Source organism: Sturnus vulgaris, chromosome 19 (genome assembly GCF_052056855.1).
Source record: "Sturnus vulgaris isolate bStuVul1 chromosome 19, bStuVul1.hap1, whole genome shotgun sequence".
Taxonomy (NCBI): Eukaryota; Metazoa; Chordata; class Aves; order Passeriformes; family Sturnidae; genus Sturnus; species Sturnus vulgaris.
In genome coordinates, this window is record NC_142261.1 from 7,037,824 (window position 1) to 7,060,898 (window position 23,075).

Here is a 23,075-nt window from a genome sequence, read left to right on the forward strand (position 1 = left end):
ATTTCTATCAAAAATAAAACATTTCCAAAACTGTCTTCAAGTTAATGAAGTCTTTGTGTATCAAGCAAAAGGCACTTCCTTTTGGAATGAAAGTGTAAGATATTAAACCCACTGCATTAAAGTGGATTGAAAGCCCGTCAGCACAGTAAAGAGCAGCTTATATGTCACTTATATTTACTCCAGGCACTCACAGTAGAGTTATAACTTCAGTTCAATGTAAATAACACTATTTTCATATACTTGTATTTCCTCCATCTAAAACATTAACCAGATTTCAAAGTTAACCTGGAATTCGTGCTGCACAGGTAGACAACATATTAAAATGGTTTCTCATCAAGTCATCAAGCTAAAATACAGATGACCTAATGCAACTGGTGATGTTCACAACCACAGGTGTTGAGAAGTCTGACTAATGATTACCACAGTAACAAGGATCACTGTATCATGTGCTCAGGAAAAACTGCTGCTCAGACTTAGCTTAGGTGGCACTAACTATTACTGCAAGCCAGAGTCTGACACAAATACATATTTAGAGTGCATTGGCTTTTTCTATCCAGCTATGAGGCACTGAAATCTTAGAGAGGAGCCTCAGCTTGTTAGACTGTGCTATAAACATACTTCCAGCAGTCTGGATGTTGTACCAAAATAAACAGAGCCATTAAAAGCAGTTCTCCAGTATTTTTAAAGGGGCTCTAGAAGGACAGTCAATTTGGTTTACATACAATGTGTTACTGTTTGGCATTATTTCTAAATTAAGGAGAAAAAAAGCTGGTAGACCTGAGCAGGTATTAGAAGACGGGCACAAGCCACCTCTGTTCTGGCAGGGCAAAACGTATTTCTGTCACACTACCAAGTTTAATGCATAACAGTGTCATCTCTTGACAGGTGTAGTATGAGCAAAGGCAATTATGATGGAGTGCTTCAGAACAGGAAAAGAAAAAACTGCAAACTGGGCTGAAGCTTTAGTGTTTCTGCTCTGGAAACTTCATTTCTCACAGAGCTTCTGACCTAGTCACTTTTCCTGACATTGACAGAGGATGATTATTTCTCCTTGGCTCTTCCTATGTAGTATCCAATAATAGGGTACAGCTGCCAAAGTTACCCAAACATATCCCTGTAAAACTGTGGTAAATGTTACTGTGGGCAGTTTCCACATCTTTAAACCGTTTTTAGTCCCCAGAGAAGAGGCAGCTTTTTTTTCTGAAAAGTCCCCTGTAAAAATCTCAGTCCTATAACCAAACCCCAGCATTTAAGTGGGGTTAAAACTACCCCCATCAAGTTTTCTCTGAGATTAGCAGGAGAACAAGGCTTTTCAGCAGCCACACAGCAGCAATGCAGTTGGCTCGTGAGGCTACACAGAATTACCTGATGCCAGCCCCTGATGTGGGCATGTTTTCAGTCACAGCTTCCCACCAGTGAACCCTCTTCACCCGCAGCTTGTAGAGCACAAGATCTGATGGATTTTGTGTCCTGTGCTTGACCCCCAACAACCCCCAGACCATGACAGAGAAGCTACAGTGGAACACGCACATGGAGGATCCTCGAGTCACAGCTGAAGAAGCCACATTAACATGACTCACAGAATCACAATGGAAATTCTGAGGAATTTCATAAATCAGAGTGAGCCATTGCTGCACTCCGACATTCAGCAATTTTCCTGAAGATTGTTAAGCGCTACTAAAAAACAAGTAGTTCTTAGGCAGAAAAAACAGACAAATCCATTTTCCTCTCAATTTGTTTGACTGACCTTGTGGTACAGGTAGCAATGATGAAGGACAAAATCACATTTTTTTTTGCAACAGTCTCCTTTTCCTGTATGTAGAGACTCATATAAATGTAGAACTGCTGGAGCATGTACGTAGAAATGTTTACTCTTTGGGGTTTGGGTGCCTGTGCCCGGATGCTGAGGGCTGCTGAGGGTCTGTGAGGGGAGCCCTCAGCCAGGCCGCAGCATCTCGGAAAAGAGCAAAACCTGCACGGAGTCAGGGGAAAAGTGTGAGAAATGTCCCTGGAGTGAGGGGGAAAGTGTGAGGAGTGTCCCTGGGAGTGGCTGTGCTGGATTCCCTGGCAGCCAGCACACAGCAAATCCACACTGCAGCCTGTGGCAGAGCCCAGGCTGAAGCACGGCGCGTTTCCTGAGGGAACACGGCAGCGGAGAGGAACCGCAGCGCATGGAGAGCCCACACAGAGAGGGGCTGAAATGGAGTGACCACAGCTCACACCGCCCCTCCCTCCGGCCCGGCTCAGGGGGAGGAAGAGGTGGAGGAGCTGGGAATGGAGCAGTGAAGCTGAGCTTGCAAAAAACGGGGTATGAGGAGAAAGCGTTTAGGTTTTATCTTTGCTTTTCATCGTCCAAATGTATTTTAATTGGCAATAAATTAATTTCCCCCGAGCTGAGTTTGTTTTGTATCTGATGGCAACTGGTAAGTGACGTCCCTGTCTTTATCTCAAGCCGCGAGGTTTTTGATGGCGTTTTCTGCCGTGCTGTGAGGGGGAGAGCGGCCGGGTGGGCGTGCAGGCAGCCGAGAGCTCGGAACGGGAACCGCTCCGTGCGGGGCTCACACTGCACTAACTCCGCTCCGGAGCCGCGGCTCCAGCGCCTGCAACAGCGTCCCTGCACAGAATCTTCCCAGCATGTGCAGCTATAAACCTGCGCTTCTAGAGGAAACATTAGCAAGGGTGCATTTAAAATGCTGTCAGCATCAGCTCCCATCTTTCATGCTGACATTCACTACCCTCACAATCCAAGACTGCAGGAATGGACAGAGGAGAGACAGGTCTCACACAGAGCACTGAGGAAACAACAGAAAAAACAACAACAACAACAAACAACAACAACAAAAAAAACCCAAAACAAAACAAAACAAAAAAAAAAAAAAAAAAGAGAGAGAGAGAGAGATGATTTCATCAAAAAAACAGCCAGCCAGATTTTATTAATCCAGACTGTACTTGCAAGATCTCCAAAGGACTACAGACTAGTGTATTCCTTATGTAATTCCTGTCAATCACCTCTTTGAGCCAGAAACACCAGACAGACAGCAGTCTCACCAAAAACAAAACAATAAATAAATAAATAAAAGGGGGGAAAATTCAACTTGTTATCTTTAGATTCAATAAGATACTGGACTTAATGAGAATTCAAGGAAAGAAGATAAGAATCGAGGAGAAGTAAAAAGAAAAAAGGGAAAAACCCCAGCATTTGTTTTGAAGACTGTTTATTTAAAATTGCTGCTGAACATAAAATGAACAAAAGTAACAGGAAATAAAATATTGCTGTATCTAAGTGCCATGTTTCCCTGATAATATGGAATAGCATCATATGCTGCAATAAAATGTTTTAGCTGATCATTTCTTGTCTTTTTGGCACTCTGCTGACACACTTTTTAAAGTGTTAATTAAAAAAAAAGAATCAAATCAACACTACAAATTGGATAGATTTGTGCCCTACAAACAGTCTTTTCTGACCAGTAATTTGTGGAGCTGGGGCTCAGCCAACTTCCAATGAATCTGTGGAGAGTTTCCAGCAAACTGTCATCGCAGCAGGATGCAGTTCTTGATAGGGTGATCATACATGGCAAGTGAAGTGATGCTGAACTGTCACTAAACAAGTCTATTTTATTGTGCCTGAACCTTCCTTTAAGGCTCACCCAAAAATAGAGATTGACAGTTTACATCCAGATATACATTTATACCATAATGCACCTAAAATCCCATGGTATCCACATGGAAACAAGCTTTTTGGGAGAACAACAAAGAACACTCGACCAGCTACAGCTCTAGAACACAAGCACTTTTTTATATTTATAAACCAAATAGGCCATGACAAGAGACCTGAACATGGAGTACTTTCCCCTTAGGGGTTCTGACTTCTTTCCCTTCTATTTTCTTTAGTTTGAAAAAAAGAATTTTAGATTTTATATACATGAGAGCATTTTAAGTGTGCCTAGTGCAGCACTCATCCTGTATTCATCTACTGCTAATATTTTTAGAAGGCTATTTCCAAGATACAGGTAAGTAAGCACAAAAAGAAAGCTAATCTGCATGTAGAATACTAACAGTAATTTGGAAATTCAGTGTAGATGTATTGACTTTTGACAGATTTCTGCTTTCTGAACATGGACCCAGTCAAGATTAGGGAAATACAGAATAAGAATCAGCAGTCTAAGCCTCCCTTGATGTACCTTCTCTCCAACAGCCTTCAAAATATCAGAGGTAATGTCAGGAAAGTAATAGTGAATTGTGTATTCTTGGAGAAAATACAAAATTCTTTCTGTGTTACTGCCTTGGAAATCAGAATATCCCTTCTCACCCTGCAACCTCTTCCTTAGATACATAAGGTGAGGGGGGAGGATGAAAGAAATCCTTGCCTACTGCACAATAATTCATAATAGCACTATTTTATATTCTCCTGTCTTTCCATCCTGCCCCCTACCACTTAAATAGGTGAAGACTGCAAATTGTCTGAAATGTCTTCTAAAAGAGATAATTTAGCTTAAATTGCTGTTTTCTGAACTCAGAAGAACAAAAAGCAAACACCACATTTTTAAGACTGTCACCCTATGGAAGAAGCAGATTTAAGAGGACTGACTTTCAGAGGGAAAGCTCAGTATTTCCTGAAATTTAGAAAGACCAACTTAAAAACTAAGGAGTGAAGAGAAGCATCTGAAGACTAGCAGCCACTGGAAAAGCCAGTGGAATATGTTCAGATATCTGTTGATAGGACTGAGAAGGCACAATGTATAAAGCAATATTGACTATTTTCCATTCTGAATCACTTTGCCAAATTAACTGTTAGGCTGCAATCTTTCTGCTACCTCTGCCCTGCAAGCAAAGTATTTGTCCTAATTAAGGCTTTAACCAAAATGATTCCGATATTTCCAAGAGGAAGCTGAAGAATGTTATTCTCTTCTCCTGTTGAAAAGCTCATCCCTTCAGTTACAGAACAGGATCTTGTCCTTGGGCCACAGTCATCTTTCAGAAGGGTAAGGCCCAGGACATGTGTGTGATAAAGGCAGCTGAAGGAACACAATCAGCAAAGCCAGGAGGACCAAGAGCCCTCCAAGGGATCTAAACCAAGCATGCAGTACCCTGGATACTTTGGAGTAATCACTTTGCAGTGACACTTTAATGGGCAGGTCAGGAGATCAGATTCAGGTTATAGCTTTAGATGGGCTTCAAACCATCTCAGTAATTCTTACACAGCTTAATCAGGTTATTTAGGCAGGCACAGTTAAGAGAAAGTGAGAAAGAAACTAAGAGGAGAGATCTGAATTAGATGCAGGCTGTTTAATTAACTAGCTCAATATAACTGTAAGCTTTTGTTATTAAAAAGGAAAATAAATGCCTTCCAAAAGAAGAGGCCAAACTGGGACTAAAAGACAGAATGTATATTAAAACCTCAAGTTTTCTAGCATGCCCAGGGGAATCAATCCCTCATCAGACCTGCAAGCATACATCACACATGCATAGTATGATGCTTTGGAGACTTATCACAACATACACAATGGAAGAAGCAGCCCAAAAGAAATGTATTTCTAGGGGAAACAAAAAAAAAAACTGGCAAGAAGAGACACTTTTTTAATTACGCCAAGCCGATATTACACTCAAAATAGCTTTCTCTCATTTCCAAAACAGTTGAAGCAACAAAAATAAATAACGTCACTCTCAAAGACACAAACAAAAGCACAAAACACATTAATCACAAAAATGCGGGATCAGTGCCTCACTCCATTAAACAGAGCTCTCTTGTGTTCAGAGAAGGACAATGTAACTGGCAAATTGCTACACGTCTCTTTCCCTTTTGACCAGCCAGCAACTCAGCTTACTGTTCTGGAGCAAATAAATTCACAAAGAATACAGAACTTCTTAGCAGGGAAGAAGATAGAAATGTTAGTCAGCTTCTTTGGAGAGGATGCCAAATATGTGTGAGTCACAATAAAGACAGTGGCCCACTGAGAGCACTTACAGTTTCAATACAGAAGAATTGTTTCATCAACCCCTAAAAGCCACCCCAACTCAACAGATGGGATTAGATTTTGAATTGCATCTTGTAAGGCCTCTACTCTGGCATTTCAGTGGGTAAACAAGCAGTGCATCACCCTTTGTGTGTGTATTGGGCAAAAGGCCTTATCCACCTGAACAGACTGACCTGGAGATCACCTGCCAAGAGAGACAGAACAGCAAAAGAAAGAACAGTACAAGAGCAGACAAGATGCAACCAGATAAACCCAGGAAGATCCAGGGTGATGGAAAAGATGAAACAGAGGAAGTGAGAGATGAGTTCTGTGAAGGGCTCACAGCTTACTCCACTGCCATGCCTCTCCCTGAGCAGTAGAGTGGCTGGAAACAGCTACTCAGGACACTTAAAACCCCCATAGTTCTCCATTTCCTTCTGCTGTCAAGTGTCTCTGAAAGGTAAACCATGTACTTAGGTTATGCTAAAAGTCACAGGTCACAGCAGTGGGCTGCGACAGCAGTTGTGACGTTTGGGTTCAACATGAGCCCTGGGGCCAGATCCTACAGAGGATAAAGAGTCTCATGTGGGAAATGAAGTGGAGGAAATGTGTCTGGAAACCTTCTTTAAGAGCACTCTAGGGCTCAAAATTCACAACCCCCCGGCACCCACCACAGGAAAAATTTAAAAGTACCCCACCTAGATGTAAATGGAGAGATGAGAGCTGGCTTAGAAGAGCATGTCCCTTATCAGATATGAATTATAAATCAAACACAGCAGGCTAGAGGAGGAATCATTAATTTTTCAATTCTTGAACCACAGATATCATGTTTAGCTCTATCCCACTAGTCTTTGTAATATAATGCAAGAAAAATTACTTGCAAAAGTAACTAGTCATTGTGGAATCACATACAAATAAAAGTTTAAAGACTACAATGTTACCTTTAAATTTTAAAGAGAGACAACAAAGCTTTAGAATAAATATCTCTCTATTCATACATTCAGGCAGTGTTCAAGAAACAAAACAGTCTTGTTGCATGATGGATGGCCCAAGACGAATACAGTAGAAACTGCAGAATTCAAAGCCCTCTCTGAAAGAATGATCTCCATTGAGCCCTGGGCTGACAGGGCTTCAGCCTGGAGTTGGCACATCTGTGCAAAACTTGCTAAGCACCAGCACTCCAGTTGTACAGTGCCTCTCTGCCTCAGTTTAAGAAGTAAACAGGGATTAATGGCACTGATGACCTTATGCACAAATCACACTACTGGAGACCAGAAGGGATGGAGACTTCCCAAGGAGCAGCACAGCTTTGCCCCTGCAAAGTCTTCTCAGCTGAAGCAGTAGAAAAGGAAAGCAGATCTTTTCCAACCTGTTTATTATCCTCAGCAGGCCAATTCAATGCCACATGCAAGACCTTGCATCTTCTTATCATTGCAATATATTTGCCAAATGCCATATTCTAAAAATAAACAAAGATGACACAACCAGAACCATTCCATTTCAAGGAACCAACCCTTCCAATATTATAAAAAAACCTGTATCTACCTGTCCTCCTCCATTGTCCACCAGATTCTTGAGAGCACTGCTCATACAGACTGGCTTTGATTTTAAAATTAATACATTATGTAAGATGAGGGAGCATTCTCAGCAAGAGCTCTGCCAAGAGGAGCTGAGGTGGTCCTTGCATTTTATTTCTGATACATAACTATGTGGACATGGATTAGAAATTTTGCTTCACAACTAAAAAAAAAAAAAAATCACATTGATTCAATGTCCAGAAAGTCTTGTTATTTTAATCCTGCATTGTCTTTGCATTGAAATTTCTGTAGCAGATATTAATTTCCTTTGTTGCTGCAGATGCTACAACTTTCATATATGATTTAGTAGTCATCAGATTCAGAGGCTTCATATCTCCTGTTTGACTTGTACTGTGTATCAGAAAGAAGCCATCTTATATATCTCGTTCTCAAAAGTTAGTATTTAAAAAAAAAAAATTAGTGCCTGTTGAGGCTCTTATTGTTTTTGCCACAAAGACTCATTAGCCATTTACACAAGATACAGTATGTGGAAAGGCAGCTTCAAAGAGAAAAGATGTGAGACTTATGCACCACACAACAGAGAAATGAGACAATAATTTAAAAAAATCTCAAATTAAACAAGAGCCTAGAGCCTACAGTTACTGGTCAAAGGTACAGGTCTGAGCACATGCAGATGACCATACAGACATCCTCAACACTCTGCTCCATCACTGTGGAATGCTGGAGGATAACTCAAGTTAACAGTGTGGCTCCACAGGGAAGTCTCAAGGCAGTGGCTCCCGAGCCCAGTGCCAAACACAAACCCCATGGAGGGAGAGCTGCCCACTGACACAACTCATGGCTCCTGCTGCTTGGAGCCAGGAAACTGCATCACCAGATTCTGGGGCCTGGTAAAACACAGGAGGTGGTTCAGCAAGCTGCTGACAGCAGACAAGGGTTAACCACAGCATTATTAGATCATAACACATCTGGAGAGTCTTACTGCTGGGGCAAACAGTAATCTTCAGAGAAAGCTAAACATGCAAAACGAGATCTCACTCAAGAGAAAGAGCTGAAAGGGAGGTTATACACTATGAAAATAATCCTAAATAACTTTTGAAACTCAACTGGCTGAAAAGGGGGAGAGGAAGTGTTTTTCCATAAGAAAATAACCTGCCTCTCCTAGCTGACTGGGATCAGAGAAAGTGGAAAAGTTTTAAGCTGAAATTTTCCATTTTGAAGCATTTCTGTGATTGACCCAAGTTTAAATTAAAATGATGCTTGTTTATAGAAATGTCCAAACTTTCCTTATTCCCAGAGCTGTACTTAAATTGTGTTGATATAGATATTACATTACATTATTTCCCTGAAGACATGAATAAGAGCTAATGTAAATGCCAATTTAGTTTTAAGAATCCTGGGAGAGTAACGCTTTGTCTGGCTTTATTTTTGAAGGCCCTTATATATTTAAGCAGTCTCAAGTTTGCTTTGTTGGGCTCCAACTTAAAAAGTAATTTGTTCATTTAAGACTATTCTGTGATTAGTTTAGTCTGAGTGTGTACCAAGGTTTTCTGGAGAGTAATCATTTCATGGTGTACATGCACACTGCAAACAGCTGCTTTGGTGTTTAGATTTCAAATTCAAGAGATATTTTTCCTGCACCTGGCACCTCTGTCTTTTGTTGCTGGATGATCTCAACACACAGCAGCAGAGTACAGGTATTTCATAAGGATTTCACATTTGAAGTGCACAAATTCTATGTTTACACTTTCACAGAGAACCATGGTAACCACTGCAATATCTAAATATGGGTTACTGTACAGTTTATTCCATAATATCCATCCTGAGAAAAACAAAGAATCAAGTACCCACTAGTGTTTGCACAATACATTTAGAGTGCAGAATTTTAGGCACTTTGGACAGCTTTGAAGCTAGTCTAAATTGCATTAGTAATTGCAAAAAACCAATCAGTGACTAATTAAATCCTCTTTCTGGATACAGATTACTACATAAATCTTCAGCCAGTAGACACTACATTGTAGTGTACTCATTGGAATTAATTTTTCCAATCACCAAGCAAGGATCCCTAAAATTGCCTCTCCATGGTAAAATAAGATCAAGGCTGAGTAGGTTTTTCCAATCTATGGTATTCTTTGCAAAAGAACAATACAGAATTTCCATTAAAAACTGCAGCATTTCTCTCTCAACCCCCATGCCTCTTCCTCTCAATTTCATTAGCTGCTCCCGGTGACAAATAATCAACTAATAGTAGCTCTGTAACAGCACAGCCAAATTGAACATTACTCTTGGATTATAGAGAAATAAGTGTTGTATCTACTGGCTGGAATCAAAGGACAGTAAATCAGTGTTCCACTTCTGCACTGATTACAAGTGTAGCTCATGTACCTTTTACAATACTCCCCCCACTCCAGTGTGCATCTCCTTCATGCTCTAAATTGGCTTACACCACTTGACTGCTTTATTTCAGATATCTTCCAAGGCAAACTGAACACAGCTCATGGTTTCCCTTTGTTGGCCTTGGAAAGTTTCCTTGTAGCTTATACACTATGTGAGCACAGAAAACCTGTTCCAGGGTTCCAGAGATCCCCACATCACAGGGTCCTACAGCTCATTTCAGCTGAGAAGCAGGTAGTAGGAGAATAAGTTGTTTACACAATAATGTTATGTGTATAATTAGCAGCTATCCCAGGTAATGAATCTCAAAAATCAGATCTCCAAGGTCACCACACGTATTTCTCTTTCAATTTAAGTTTTGTATTTTTCGGCAATAACATTCCTTAGTCGACATTACTAAAAACCAATTGAGCTTGAAAATCTTGTAGAGATTGTTTCTATTTATAAAAGGATACACATGTGGCATACTTGGACAAACAAGGACAGCATTTTAATTAGCATCTTGAAAAGGACTTTGGACAAAAAAAAAAAGGAAAAATTGCTCGTATATTCTTGTACAAAGGCTGGGAGGCCCACCCTGATCTAATTGAGACACTCTCGTTCCTATTTCCATATGACCTTAATCTCTGCTTATTAGGAGAAATAGAAAGGAGGTTGCTACTGGCATAAATCACACACTGACTACAGCTGTGGCCCATGTACAGCAATAACTTCCATTCCAGTAGCTCTTCTGCCTTTTTCAAAGTGGATCTACAATGAGCACTGAAATGCCATTGCAGTGGCTGCAGAGATCTCTGCATCCACAGCTGAAAATGTGTAGCCATTTACTGCCCTCAACAAACATGATGCTCCTTTTTACTTTCTCAAACTACAGGAAGAAAAAAAAAATCCCACTGACAATAAACATCAACGTTTTTCTAAAGGAATGAATTTTAATAGCTTTCAGAAATGTCCTGTATTGCCAACTTTGCTGTTGGAAGCAAAAATCATAAAATCAACTAGCCAAAAGCAGTAAGACTAAAGCTTCTTAAAGCATTAAAAAAAAACAACAAAAACTTTTCACACTTCAGTTAAATGTATTTTCCTGTTGAGACTGCCTGTCTTATCTAGAATGACAAGTTTGTCTAGATTCTATTTCCAAAAATTTTATAGCGAGATGAAATTGCCACAGCTTGAAAGGACATTTCTTTGTCATAACAAAAGTAAATATTTTTCAGAAGCTTACAGATATGACAACTGAGATGACTCAGGTCAACCAGGCAAGCGTCACCTCTTTTGGATTGCAGAGAGAGTGGACAGGAAAAACCTGCCATTAAAGATGCATTTAACATGGAAAATGTTAAGGTATCTCAGGAGGCAAACTGCACTGCTTGAAATCAGTATGTGACTGTGAAGTTAGTTTTAAAATTCACCTGATTAAACTGATGCACACTCTTTTTTTCCCTGTGTCACCTTCATGGCTGTCAGTGAAGCTGCTCCCTACCTGTTCCATCTATTTCTTGGTTTGGCATATGGAAAACAAAAAAATAAAAGAAAAGTCAGAAATACGTTAATATTCCAAGTAGTGAAAAATAGCGTGGAAAGAACGTTCAAAGAGGGGGGAAATCCTTCTGTTTCATAATTAGCATCACCACTATTAAATGACCCCTAGCATGGCTGGAAACAGACAAGGTAGAGGAGCTTTGTGCTCCAAAGTTTTCAGAATGCCAAGGATATGTGATATGACCGTCTGGCTAGGATGGGGGGAAGTGATTTGTGGAGTGACAGTGTTTCCATGTGCTCTCACACACACCACAGCACACCTGGAACTTCTGGCATCACACAGCACAAGCAATTGCCACCAGAGCTCTCCCACATCCACAAGCAGCCTTCAGCAAGTTATTAGACAGAAGTCAAACCATAAGAAGATGTAAGACCACACTCTAAGGCAGAATTCATGCTGTCCAGCAGCATAGCAAGATAAAACAATCTGAGGTACAATTTTATCTTTATTTTCTTTATTGTGCATCTACTTCTCAGAATTCAGTTCTATTTCCTCTGGGCTGGTATAAAACACACCTGTGTTACAGATGAAGCTCTGTAACATCTGGAATGAACATTTTAAATCACATTTTATCATTTGATCTATCTGAAATCAGAAAACTGAACTGGCAGAAGTGAACATCTGCACATATGGAACTAAATATTTTAGGCAAGGAAAACATCTTTGGATACAATTCAAATTCACTAAAGCAAAGATGGTCTATCAGCTTGGCCTTTGCTAGTGACTAAACAAACCCAAGTGAAAACAGCAGACTGTATTTTCCCCTTTTTGATCTGTGAACATAGGCAAATGATGGCAGGAAAAGATCTAACAGACAATTCAAGAATTCTAGGTACACATATCACTATATTTTCCTTAACTACCATCCAAGATGGTTATGATAGTTTTGAAGTTTAAATTGCTATTACATGTTTATTTTAAGGCTGTTCCAGTGCAGGATCAGGTAACTGTAGGAAGTGGGCAGTGATTATGATTTAAGGGGTGAATGTATCCTAAGTGCATCTGGATTCAGAAATGCTGAGTCTTTCTAGCTCATGAAATGCAGTAACATGATACAAAAATGTGGGGGAAGCACCAATTTTTCTTTAAATATTCATTAACTGAAGCCAAGCTTTCCTCCCTGTTAAGGTAAATCCAGCAGCCCTGCTAGGGAGCACAGTCTACCAGCCATTCTTCCCCCTTCTGCCATCTGCACAGCACAGGTTTAGGCTACTTCTCTATTTTCTTTCCATCCCTACTGCGACTTCAACTTCAGTTGCTCTTCTACACCAATTTATCACTACTCAATTGTTTCCTGAAGTTATTGGTATTAGACTCCCTGTGTCACAGACTATATTAGAGTGCCAATTGCAGATGTCTGTGGTGTGTATCTATGATTATCTCCCATTATGACTCTTAAGAACAAAGTTGTTCACATTTTCAGTACTGACTGAATGAGTTTTCACCTTATTTGTGCTTTCACTTCACCCAGAAAATTACCCATTTTATTATCCCATTTAAAGAAATAATATACAGCAGTGTTATACTATTACATCCAAGAAGTAGTGGTACCTAGACCTTTGTTATGAATTACATGTTTCTATTGTATTTCAAAGATGCTCAAGAGGCTGCATGGTACAGAAAATAGTCTGAAAATGGGTATTTTATCAGAAACTTCAGGCCTACAATATTCAGTGAGAGAATGATGAGCTTTTTTCTCCTTACTAAAATCTGCCACAGTTTCCCCTTAAAACCATATGCTTTCAGCTGGCTGTGTAATCTCCAGACACAGGCATTGCAGCTGCTGAACTAATTCAGTTCTCAGCACCAACACATACAGTAAGTAGCCAATTTAAGCAGGTGAAGAGAACTATTAGCTCCAGAATAATTGGAGTCATTTAGGTTGGAAAAGTCCTTTTAGATCACTGATTCTAGCTGTTCACAGGTGACATTCTGCTTGCTGACAATTAATCTACATTCTCTGCTAGCACTGAAGTCACACAACCTAAATAAGGTGGCAAGTTCTTGAAACCCAGGATCTTTGAATGAACACAATTAAGTTTACATCACAACACTTGGAAGTCCAAGGCACCAGAGCCCAGACTTCACTGCAATAAGTCAAATTGTTACCTCTAACAAAAAGCCTTATGAGAAATACGAAGAAAAAATTATTTTGGTAGAAATAAGTTCAGGTTCGCTATATCTGAATCACTGGATTTGTCCTATGTGAAGAATTGTTTCTTCCTTCATTACACCATTTGATTTGCTCATATAAGTAAATTAACTTAATCATTCTATACAACATTATTGATATGTTCCTTCATAATGCTTAGAGTTAATGCTTGTTTACTCTCCCACTGTGACAAATTAGACCACCTACTCAGAGACTGTATTTATTACTGAAGGAACACACATGGAGTGCTAAAAGCCTGCAATAATACAACTGCAATATTTAGTTGCCTTTCCAGGCAATAATCTTGATAGCTAAATAGTTTAGTTCCTCCTCATAAAACCAGAAGAAATATAGCAGTGATACAGTAAATCCTAAATGCTTAGCTGAAGAAAAAGAATAAAGGAGAATCTAAAATGGAATTTTCCTAAAGTACAACAGTACCGCTGATCAGCACCATGATGAACTAATAGCGGACACTGTGTATTTCAAACACTTTATGTGCTGCTCTTTAGCAAAGGTGTTTGGAAAAAAAGCTAAAAATAAAGACCACATTGCTAAAAAGCTAACCCTGGCCTCCAAGTTCAAAGAGCTTTTCATCCAGCAGAAGACACTAATAATGTGTGGCATGAGACCACAAACGTGTCTAGGGAAAAAGCCAAGTCAGACGCTCTGTTTTCATACGTGTTACTCAGAAATGTTTCCAGTGCCCTAAAAAGCTTAGTTTTTGTATTCAGTAAGTGGTTTAAAAATAGTTATTCAATTTTTCCACATATATTATCCTCTATTATTCAATTCCAGAGTGCCGAAGTTGCTCTATTCCCTGACATCCCACTGAGGTGGTCTGCACCCAAAATTTGATAGGAATCCCGTCTATCACCAGCTTCATGTATTTATCCACAGGCTACTTCATTAACACAGCAGCCTTAGAGCTTAATGACACAAATAAGGAATAAATAAACACACATTTAAATCTTCATCTGATTAAGTTCTTGTCTCATGACAAGCAAGTATGGATTGTATCAAAAGTACTGCTAAAATTGCTAAAACAACTTCATGCCAGTGTTTCAACTGCTGCTCATAAGAGCTCTATCCAACATCAAACGAGCTGTACAAATCAATACACCTGAAAATTCAGGTCTATCTCAGCTTTTAATAACATATCACAGCAAAAAGATCTTCAGGAGAAAAAACATTGCCTGTGGAAAAAGATAAAACATGGAAATGCTCAGGAAAGGGGAAAAAACCCACCACCACACAAAAGAAACTAATCTCATGCATATGGCTTGCTTTGATTCCACAACAAAGATAGATTTTACTAAAACTGCTCAGCATGAAAAACAACACCAATCTCATACAAATTACTCTGAATATTTTTGAATGGACAGGACTTCAGATTCTGCCTGACAACAGTTGCTCAATTATGTGTTACTTTTATTACACACAAGACTTGGCAGCAGCAGAGAACGTATGTCTGGGACAATCCTCGAAAAATTTACTAACACTTCAAGATACACAGGCCAAGTTACAATATGGAGAGATCCTTAAAATACTTCATTTTGCATGTAATTATTCACTGATAACAGAGGGAGCAGAGTGAAGTTTCAGATTTGGTAGTAGATTAAAGGCAATTGCTTCTTCCATACAAACGGTAAAACGAACATCTCAGCTGATGTCCTGCTGCCAAAAGGATGTTTCAACAACAATTGTGTTACCAGGAAAGTCTTACATCACTAAGCAATTTGCAGCTCTACACTGGAAGCATCATATGAAAACAAACATACAGCTTCCAAAACAACCTTAACATACGTCCATTCCTCAAGCAGCCAGAAAAATAAATGCTGGCATTAAAGCCCCCCCCCTTTTTTTTTACCACTTAATATTCACCACTCTGATGTCAACCAAGTTCATCACAAAAGCCAACTTATGTCCTGTGTTTGCCTGCGAGCACCAAACTGTAATTAGATGCCCAAATGATGAATGATAGGCTGATACTTGTACTAGCTCTTGAGACTTGACCACTTCTTAAAACTCTAATATCCTGAAAGGATTTATCTGTACTTCATATCAAATGCACTGAAAATAAGGAAAATCAATGCACATTACATCAAGAGCAAAACTCAGTGTCAAAATCTGTTCCGATTTAAGAAACTGTTAGACAAAATAACATTTCCATTTTATTCTGAAATCCTATATTGAGATTACCATACCAGTGACGAGCATTTTGAAACATCGAGAATCGTATCACAGCCAAACCACAAAAGATAATGACACAGACACATACTCCCACTCTTATAGAGCCTTCTGCTTTCAACAGCTTCACTGAGCTTGGTTAAAAAATAGCAACGGCAAAACAAGGAAAACAGAGTTCCAAAATAAGTGAAACAATAAATCTTAATATGCAATAGCCATGTTTTCACCTTCCCAAAGGCCGCTTAGTCAAAGCTGCTTTCAGAGCACAGTTCTGTAGCATCTCTGGAAACACGGACACCTCTGCAGGGAGGGTGCCGCTCCCCCCGCACAGGAAGGGTTAGCGAGCTACAGAACTCGAGTATGGAAAGGGAAACAGCCGAAGCACTACAGCACTCACATATTAATATAACTACAGCAGAGCTGCAAGCCGGCAGCCACAGCTCCGTTCTGCATTTAAGGGAGAGGGGAATGAGAGAAGAAGAAACAGAGAGGGGAAAAGTTTCCTCATCTTTCCTTCAAGCGAATGTAAATTTGTTCATTAGCTCCTCAAGCTTTCAGGAACAGTTACATAAAAATATGTAAAATCGGTGATGCTTAGAATAGGATTCCTTCCACTTCAAAAGGCTGTGGCGGATAAACCCTGAGACAAGCAGAGATTGACGGGAGAGGCCAGCTCTCCCTCCCGGAGCACAGAGACTCCGGCCAGCTGAGACAGGCTGGATCCGCGCCTGTCGGCAGCGGCGCGGCTGGGGCTGCATTTCTCCGCCGTGCACCAGCCCTGCACAGACGGGCAGAGGGGCTGCGGGGCTCGGGCATCTCTGAGGCACACAGCCGGCGGCTGCGGGAGGCTGATGGGGTTTTACGTGCCATGAAATGGTGGATCTCACTGTCAGGCACATTTTATGATAGGGAGAGATCGTGAGCCTCTGCAAACCTAAAGCCGGGCAGGGATAGCAGGAGGCAGGCGGGGAGCGGGACCAGCAGCGGCAGGGCCTGGAGGACTGTCAAGCCCAGCCGCCTCCCCCCGCCGGGCCGGGCGGCCCCAGCCCGGGCCCCCCTCCGCCAGAGCCGTACTTACGTGAAAACAAAAAATAAAGTAGTCGAACCCACTAATAAGGCAGCTGCTGTGGAGACCGGGATGTATTTCGTAGGTTTAAACCTCTTTCCAGTGCTGCTGGGCATCCTGTAGTTTACACATCACTATGTAAATCCAACCCGAGAGGAGGGAGCCGGGAGGATGCGGGTCCCTCCGGCGCGGGGAGAGCGGGACCCGGGCGGCTGGGAGGGACAGGAGAGGGACGGGAGCAGCTGACCTCCAGCACAGGAAATCCCACCCACACCGCCCAGCCCACTCGGCTGATGTCAACCAGCCCCTTAAGGTAGCGCTGCGGGGAGACGGGAGCGGGGCGCGCAGCCAGCCCGGCCCCGCGGAAGGGCGGCAGAGCCACGGCCTCGCAGGGCCTCCCGCAGCGGGGCAGCCCCAGCGGACAGGGGGCCCCAGTTCTGTCCTTTCTACAAGACACCCTCCCCCCCCCCCCCCCCCCCCAAAGAAAAATAAATAAATAAAAACGGCAATGCACTGAGCTCCGCAGGGCGCTGTGTGGGACGCTGGAGCTCCTGTAGCAGCAGCTCCCTGAACAGCGGGGCTCTAGAGGGGGCTGCGGACGCGGCACCGCCGCAGCAGCCGCGGAGCGCTGCGGGGTCCGCGCTGCGAGCGGCTCCGAGCGGGGCCCTGCAGGACACGGCCACAAAATCCTGCCGTTTTCGTTCAGGGAATAAGCCCTGCTTTTCATTCTGCTACACCCAGAGTCACGGTGTTAAGAGAACTGCTGCGCTCTGCCAAATTTAGCCGATTCCAAATCCATAACTGAGTGCCAACATAACTGAAATCGCACTATACTCTTTTAAAATCTGTCCCTTAGTATCAGGAGGCAGACAGAAGAGGTAATTTAAGGTAACAAGAGAAAGTTCACCGAATCAGCTTTCCCAAGAGCAGTGAGAGAATGGCTCCTCTGTTCACACCCGAGGGCACCACCCAGCAGCTCGCCGGTCTCAAGGAAACCCTCTGATGGGGAAGAAGGGTTCAAGGCCACTTGGAAGTTTGAAAATCAAGACCAGGAACTGCATACATCTTGCTCCCTCCCTCCTGCTTTCTTTCTCAGCTAATCCCTCTTCTGCAGCTGCCAACATGCAGATAAAGTAACCCCTGCCTAACACAAAAGCGACATTTGCAGCATCTGCTGGGTGTTGTTAAAAGTGAGCTTGCCCTAGAAGGCGCACACTGCAGTGATGTTCAGCAAGGGCATTAATCATTTATTGTTTTAAGAGACTTGATTAGTTCCACAGTCCTAGAAGTCTTAAGAACAGAACAAGTAAAACCCAATCATAAATCTGTAAGGGTCCTCAACTTTGCAGTTTGCAAAAAAAATACCCCCACAAACCAAACTAATACCCAAATTTTGAGCATCAGCTTTAAAAAAAGCAAAGCCAGCAAGTTCCAGCCTGAGGACATATGGCTACGTGAAATCTCAGCTTTTGCTAACAATTGTCCTGCTAAAAACAAAAAAAAACAAATAAAACAAACAAAAAAAATCTTATCCAAAAGGGACTAAAGCCACAAGGCAACTTAAAATCATCTCCAGACAGATTTTTATGGAACAGGAAAGAAAACATCTACCTAGTTATTTCTGCATGCTTAGGAGACCGAATGTTTCCTATGCTTCACTACTCTTTGTCATGCCAGCTTATTGGAATTAATTATTCTCAAACCCCTTATAACTAATCAAAAGGTCAACAATTTTATGCAGAACCAGGCTATGCATACGAAGCTGAAAGGCTTCAGGTGCAGCTACATGAGCATGCTAAATCAGATCAAAGGCACAGCTGGGAAGCAAATCTCTCCATCACCTTCACTTACCAGGCCTGATGTGTATTGCTGAGTGGCCTCCAAGGAGCCAACTGGGTCCCTTTTCAACAAAACTGGACTGGAAGATCCATTTCAGGAGCACACCTAATGCTCTGGGCCACAAGTTAGTTTAGCACACTTGACAAAAGCAGAGACTTCATCACTTACATCAGTTTAATCATCTTCCTCCTTGCCACTCAAGCAACAGTCTGGGTAAAGAATTAAAGCTGCAAACAGAACTCTGAACAATTTTACAGTGATATTTTTATTTTAATCTAGAAAATGTTATCCTAAGCAGCATTATAGACTGTTTATGAACTTATGGTCAGCATCCTGTAATGGACAGTGTGAGATTTATTCAAATACATTTCTTAGGTCTTGAAAAATAGTAAAAATAGTGAAGAAGTTCTCTCCCAAGTGACAGTCATATCTGCATTTTTAGCATGGACCTGCAAGTTTCCTTTCTAGGTGAGCCACAAAAGCATCCTGTCAAGTTTCTAACATGAGCTGCGAAGCAATAGGCTCAAGTTCATTTTAAGATACATATCTGGAGTTTGATGATTTATTTAAATATCATTATTTTTAAAGGCTGAAGCCTTTCTGAGACAGCAACACTTCCTCATGTGAATTGTGGAGTTGTTCTTAAGGAGACTACGCCTCCTCTGCACCTCATTATTTTCAATCGTATTCTCCCCTAAGGATTCTTTCCTCTCTAGAAAGTCTGCTTCTCAAAGACAGCTTTGCAAGTGGGGAGGATTCAGCACTTCTGCTCATCCCACTCTTCAGAATGGTTTTCCCTTCATCACTCTGACACACTGATGCTGATCCAATCTTGCTGTATCAGCCTCCATTTGTTGGGCCAATCTTTCAAGCCATTCCTGTTCTGAAAGGAGGCTCTCAGCAGCAGGCAACTTTGGCTTTTTTTAATATCCCAATCACACAACACTCCTCTTCAGGACACAAAGAATTGTACCTTTCATAGCAACAAGAAGAGGTGCATCTCCAAACTGAACTGATCTCGAAGATCACAGTGCCAGCCTGGTTTGGGCTGCACAGGCATCCTGTGGATCAAGACACCTGTGCTGTGCAGACCCAGCATTTACAAAAGAGGGCCGAGACATTCCATGTTACAAGGCTATGGTGTTATGCTGATTTGAGTTTTGGGATTACTTTTTTCTGGTGCACATTGTAGATGACCTATCAGAAAGCAGTAATTTTCTGTAATATTGTGTCCAACAGTTCCCACAGTTCACCTCACTTCCTTCCCACTAACACTCCAGTTCTCAAGAACACTCTGTTTTCAAGCCAGCACAAAGCACTGCTGAGCAACACTCAATCTCGTTATTACAAGCCAAGTATATTTAAAGCAGTCAGATGACTTTACCTGTCAAACACTAAGGATGTCTGAGGAGGACTTGACTAAAGCAGAACAAGCATGTCTCAGAATTGCACTCCTGGAACACCTTTATTTCAAGGACTGCATTTTCTGGATCCACACATTACTAGCGTGCCAGAAGATTTTGGCAGCACTGAGGTAAACAGCAATGGCAGCATGAGTTAGGGAAAGATTTAATGACAAAGAACAAACACAGCTACAAAGAATAATCTAAAAATAAACTGGCAGAGCATGGCTAGTAATTGCACGTCTTCTTGCAAGATTTTACTCTGAGGTTTTACCCCAAAGGAGGAAGGGCCAACCACAAAAGCTGTATTGGAGCCACATGGCAGGGTACCCCTCTCAGAGCTGGTAAGATGAAAGGAAACTCACAACAGAGCAAGAATCAAGAAAGCCTGAGAGCCATGCAATTTTCATATCAAGTCACGGCACTAATTTTAGCTGGAAATCTTAGCTACGTGATTAAGGAAATTCTTTTATTTTGCACACTTGAAAGTACTGAGTATCCCTGGAATATTTTATTGGTCACTTGCAAGTTAGCTCCTAGCTCGATTTTGCTGTTGCCATTAAACAGTGACCACAATAAATAATTATACTTTTCTTACTGCATTTTCTTACTACAACAAATGTAGTTGCCAGCCCGTGTAGTACTGGTGACCTGCAAACCGTTCAGGGTCATTGGGACCCTCAAGGATCTCCAATTCGTTGTTTAATAAAAGCTGTATTTTCTCTCAAATTTACAGTGCTCGGAACAGAGACACCTGGATCATCTTGTGCTGCACAGTGCTGCCAAAAATCCAAGCAAGGGCCAGACAGTTCTGGGTACAATCCAGGCCTAGTAAGTTACCCACTGGAACTTTATTATGACAATTTTCATTTAGTTGTTCATTTCTTACCAGATAAATCAAGAAATTATTGCCTTATAATGACTTCTCAGCCTAAACAGATTTATGACAATTTTCTAGATTATTCCAATAGATATTTTTCATGGGAAGGCATTTGCCAAGAACAGATCTAGTGTAATTCCCAACAGAAGTGGTGGGGCATGTCAAGTTGCATTTACTATGAGACTTTGGTAACTCTGCAGTCGGATTCCTAAAATGATCTTCACAAGAAACTACTTGCATCAGAATGAGGTAGGCTTCCAAGCAGTTTTAAAGATTCAGTAACCATCCTGTTTAAAACCATTAGTTAAGTGCAATTCTCCTCTAAATGAAATATCACTCTAAATGATGCTGCTGAAACTCTGCAAGCCAACAGTGCTCGTAAACCAGCAAACAAGATGTAAAACTGATATGCACTATTTGTATGAAGCAATGTAACTTTAATTATACCTGTTAGAATTATCTTGAGAAGTGTCCTCCAAGCATACAAAATATTCAGTCATTTTAACGTCCAATCCATCTTTGTTGATGTTTACAATAGCCATAATTGCTTTTATGGAAAAAAAGTATTAGAAAATGATGCCATTTAAACTACTTGAAACGAGGCCAGCCAGCACAACATGAATAGGCAAGAGCTCATGACACTGTTAGCTTCTCTCTTAGGTTGTAAGTAAATTACACATCTTGTTACAGCAGCTCAGATCTATAATACAGTGAATCAGCTGATGTAAATTTGTAGAGTCAAGACTGATAAACAGTGAGCTGGACTTTTCCAGTTTGAAAGCTGGAAACATGTTTAAGACTGTAAAGCTGATAAAATACTTGCAGTAGTTAAGACACTTTCCACAAAATAAAATAAATTTGCTGTATGTAACATCCAATCCAGATTTGTGCTAGCACTTTGCACTTAAAACATTATATTGGTGTAACAGAAAATACACCCCACAAACATTGCCTGCACCCTTAACACTTAAAAAAAAAAAGTGCATTTCTACAAATGTAATTTATTTATGGATCTGATGTAGGTTGCATTTTCACTAGGAGACTACAGCAAACTAGTTTGACAATTCTTACAAATATGTACAGGTCGTAAGGCAGTGGTTGGTGCCTAATGTGACTAAAGTGGACACAGATATTCCATACCTAAACTTGCATATTATAAAAATATAGTGGTCATAAATCTGATGCATAGATGTAGATACTAACATTACTCACCTATTAAATATTAGGAAGATTTTTGCTCCTGTGTTTGGCAGTTTTCACAACCTCAAGATTTATTTCCTCATTCTTACTTGCACAAGCTGCTTACTTGAGAAGCACCTCGTTTTTACATGAACTAGACTCTGAGAAATCACTTACATGTAGAATCCACTCTACAGCTCATTACTTCAAAATTTTCTTCCTCAAGCAAAGTAATTCTGATCTGTTGCAGTTAAGTTTTCCTTAGCTCCTTACTCTGAAAACGATACATTGTCAAAGATTTAGTTAAGGTTGGTAAAAAACTAGTAATTCCTTTTCTTTCTATTTTAAAAAGTAATTCTAGCTAAATCTAATTAGGAAGACCTTTAAAGTAGATCCTAAATAAACCATAGTAAAATAAAATCCTTTATATACATCTCATTTCACTGAAATAGTTTAAGTTTACACATGACCTCAGCAAGGTAAAAACACTTTGAAATTAAGTTTGGCTAATCAAAATTAAAACATTGGCTTGCCATGGACACCTCAGAAAATACAGCTTGCTAGAAACAACCTGGAGCAGCCAGGACAGATGGGTGTCCTGGGAACAGGAGGGCATAACTGAAGACAGCAATGGGAAGTTAACTGGAGAGGTTTGGGGTTGTTTAAATGATCACCCACTGTTTAAGGACTTAGCACTGAGAGCCAGTGGAAATTTGTACAGATCAAAACCCAGTAAAACAGTTTATAATGTAATCTCCATCACTGTCTCCATTTCTGCACAAATAGGTGCAATTTAATATTACTAAGGTGGCAAGCTGGGTTTTCTGAACTCTGATTCAGTCTTTTCTTTAGAGAAAGGTTTCTAGTAACACTAAAGTTTTTCACTGAGTTATGTGAAGGAAGGCAGCACAAGGCCCAGAATTACTGAGGGATGTCA

General features: G+C 40.9%; 1 protein-coding gene across 4 annotated transcripts in view; it reads right to left on the reverse strand.

Moving 5' to 3' along the window:
• ZDHHC8 (zDHHC palmitoyltransferase 8) overlaps nucleotides 1-17,078 on the reverse strand; it is a 110,492-nt gene extending 93,414 nt beyond the window's left edge. For all 4 annotated transcript variants that reach the window (XR_015807729.1, XR_015807727.1, XR_015807728.1 and 1 more), the window contains exon 1: nucleotides 16,850-17,078. Coding sequence is in view for 1 of the 4 variants with exons in the window: in XM_088176326.1 (XP_088032452.1) it covers nucleotides 16,850-16,953 (104 nt within the window). In the remaining 3 variants the exon portion in view is untranslated. The remainder of the gene's footprint in view (nucleotides 1-16,849) is intronic.
• Between the last annotated feature and the right edge of the window lie 5,997 nt (nucleotides 17,079-23,075).